General features: G+C 35.6%; 1 protein-coding gene across 1 annotated transcript; it reads right to left on the bottom strand.

Annotated features, from left to right (window-relative positions):
- Positions 1-459: 459 nt before the first annotated feature.
- Positions 460-1,401, bottom strand: LOC113711544 (uncharacterized). The gene has a single exon (XM_027234703.1). It carries the CDS (start codon positions 1,399-1,401, stop codon positions 460-462), a length of 942 nt encoding a protein of 313 aa, XP_027090504.1.
- Positions 1,402-2,195: the final 794 nt, after the last annotated feature.

Here is a 2,195-nt window from a genome sequence, read left to right as displayed (position 1 = left end):
TTTTCTTTTTCCCCTCTGTTTAAAGTTCCAATATACTGGTGCAGTCATCTCATCACTAAACTATCAGTCCCACAACAACATCAACTCTTAAAATAAAAAAAATTTGGTATAGTACTCCGCTTCATTTATCTTGTAAACTGATCAACCAACTGCTAATAGCTGCAAATGAAAGAATACTAAAGTAGAGATCGATTTAGGAATATAATCCTTGGTTTTAGCATGACTTGCATCCATTCCAGGGAATTTCTGTTTTACAATAACATAAGAAATCCAGACATTCACTCAATTTCTGTCAATTCAACCAAAAAAAAAAAAAAAAGCTGCATTTGATCTCTGTTTCATCTACGTGATTGTAGATTTTCAGTAAACATGCTACTAACAATCTGTTTACAAATAAAGAAAAAGAAAAAGACATGATTATCACACCATAAAGAGCGTATATCCACACTGAATCAAATTTTACAGGAAAATAAAACAATCCAAGGCAATAAGCGGATTGTTAACATCTTCCACCACCATTGACTCCACATCTTGGTTTTCCTCCTTGTGTCCAACGGCAATTGGAGAATTCCTTGAACCAATCTGTTGAGTGATCAAAGCCTCCCTACTCTTCAAGATTGTGTTGCTTTTACCCACATCATAACTTGGACTAGGTGGAATCCTAAAACTGTCTTTCCTCATGATTGAAGAAGATGTAGGAATAGGATTAATGGAATTTGCTTTAGGAACAGCTGCTCTTCTGGAGTAAATCTCTTTTGTTGTATTCATCGGTGAATCTCTAAAGCTGTCGCCAGTGAATCTTCGACTTGGTGAAGGCGATCGCATCATCAAAGTTCTGCTTGGAAGTTGATATGTAGGAGAAGAACTCACCTTATGTTCAGGCTCTTTCCTGAAGCTTTTTTGTCTGACAAGCGTGGGCGAATTTGCTCGAGCTCTTTTCTTTGGTGTTGATCCCCCATGCCTCTCTGGAATCGCTTGTTTGATGGGCAAATCAAACTTGCAAGGATGAACTTTACTTGACATGTTCATATTAGACTTCTCAAGATTTCCTTTGATCAAATTCCTGCCAATTATTTGTGGATTTTCTTTCACACAAGACCACAAGAACTCGTTGGAAAATGACCTATCCTTGGAGACCGGAATCGAAGATGAACACGACGATGAAGATGATAACGACGAAGCCATTGAAAATCCACTGCTAGTGCTACTATTAGCACCAGAAACAGAAGAAAATGAAGTACTAGAAGCAACAGAAGGGGATGGGGAAACTGGATTCTGAATTGGTAAAGGTGGTTGAGAAATCACAAGCTTTTCTTGAACATGGCTAAAATCTTCTTCCATGCAATTGCAGTCTCTCTTGAACTTCTTTTTTGGCCTGCATTTGCTAATGCAAGAGCCCATTTTTGCTTGAAAATTTTGAGATAATGTCGCTAAACAAATGTTTGATGGGAAGACATTGACAAATGACAAGGTGATTTATGTGTATTGGATAAAATAGTTCAAGAGAAGGTAAAGGACTAAAAGCTGTTTTTACCTTTATTAGATTTTGAATTTTGTTGCCGCGTATTAAGCCGTTGAACAACGGTTACATTAAAAAAGCTACGACTGTCTTTACTTTTTTTTCTAGCTTTTTGTAACGTGTCTTGGTGAATTTGTTAGCAAATTGAAATCGTTCACCACCGCTTAAAAAATTAAAGGAAAATAGTCAAGAAATGAATAATAAAATGGAGCAGATAAAAAAGTTATAAGGATAAGAAAGAAACAGAAAAGAGTGTAAGAATTAATTCAACCAAAATGTCAATGATTTGTTTCAGTGAGGGAAAAAGAAGAGTAAAGAAATTGTTGACTTAGTCGAAGGATAGTTGCGACTCAGACCATTGAAATGGGGTAATAACAAGGCCAAATTCTACAATATTTCCTTGTGGTCTTTTTTGAAATATAACCAAAAAAAAAAATTTTAAAAAATTTCTATAGAAAAAGTGAAGTAATGATTAGTGAGTACTGTATCTCCACTACCTAGAAGTGACTTGCACAACTTGGTCCCTGCCAACTTTTAGTTTATATTGCAGTGTAGTTTTCAAGTTCCACTATTCTTTAGAATGATTGTAATGGATTTTGTAATCTAACGGTCCAAATTTTGGGAGAATCGGATTACATTCCACTTTTTAGTTCACCACTCTTTCTTCTTGATTTTG

Source organism: Coffea arabica, chromosome 10e (assembly GCF_036785885.1).
Source record: "Coffea arabica cultivar ET-39 chromosome 10e, Coffea Arabica ET-39 HiFi, whole genome shotgun sequence".
In the NCBI taxonomy this organism is placed as follows: Eukaryota; Viridiplantae; Streptophyta; class Magnoliopsida; order Gentianales; family Rubiaceae; genus Coffea; species Coffea arabica.
Note: the sequence above shows the minus strand (reverse complement) of the source record. Positions and strands in the feature narration are given on the sequence as shown.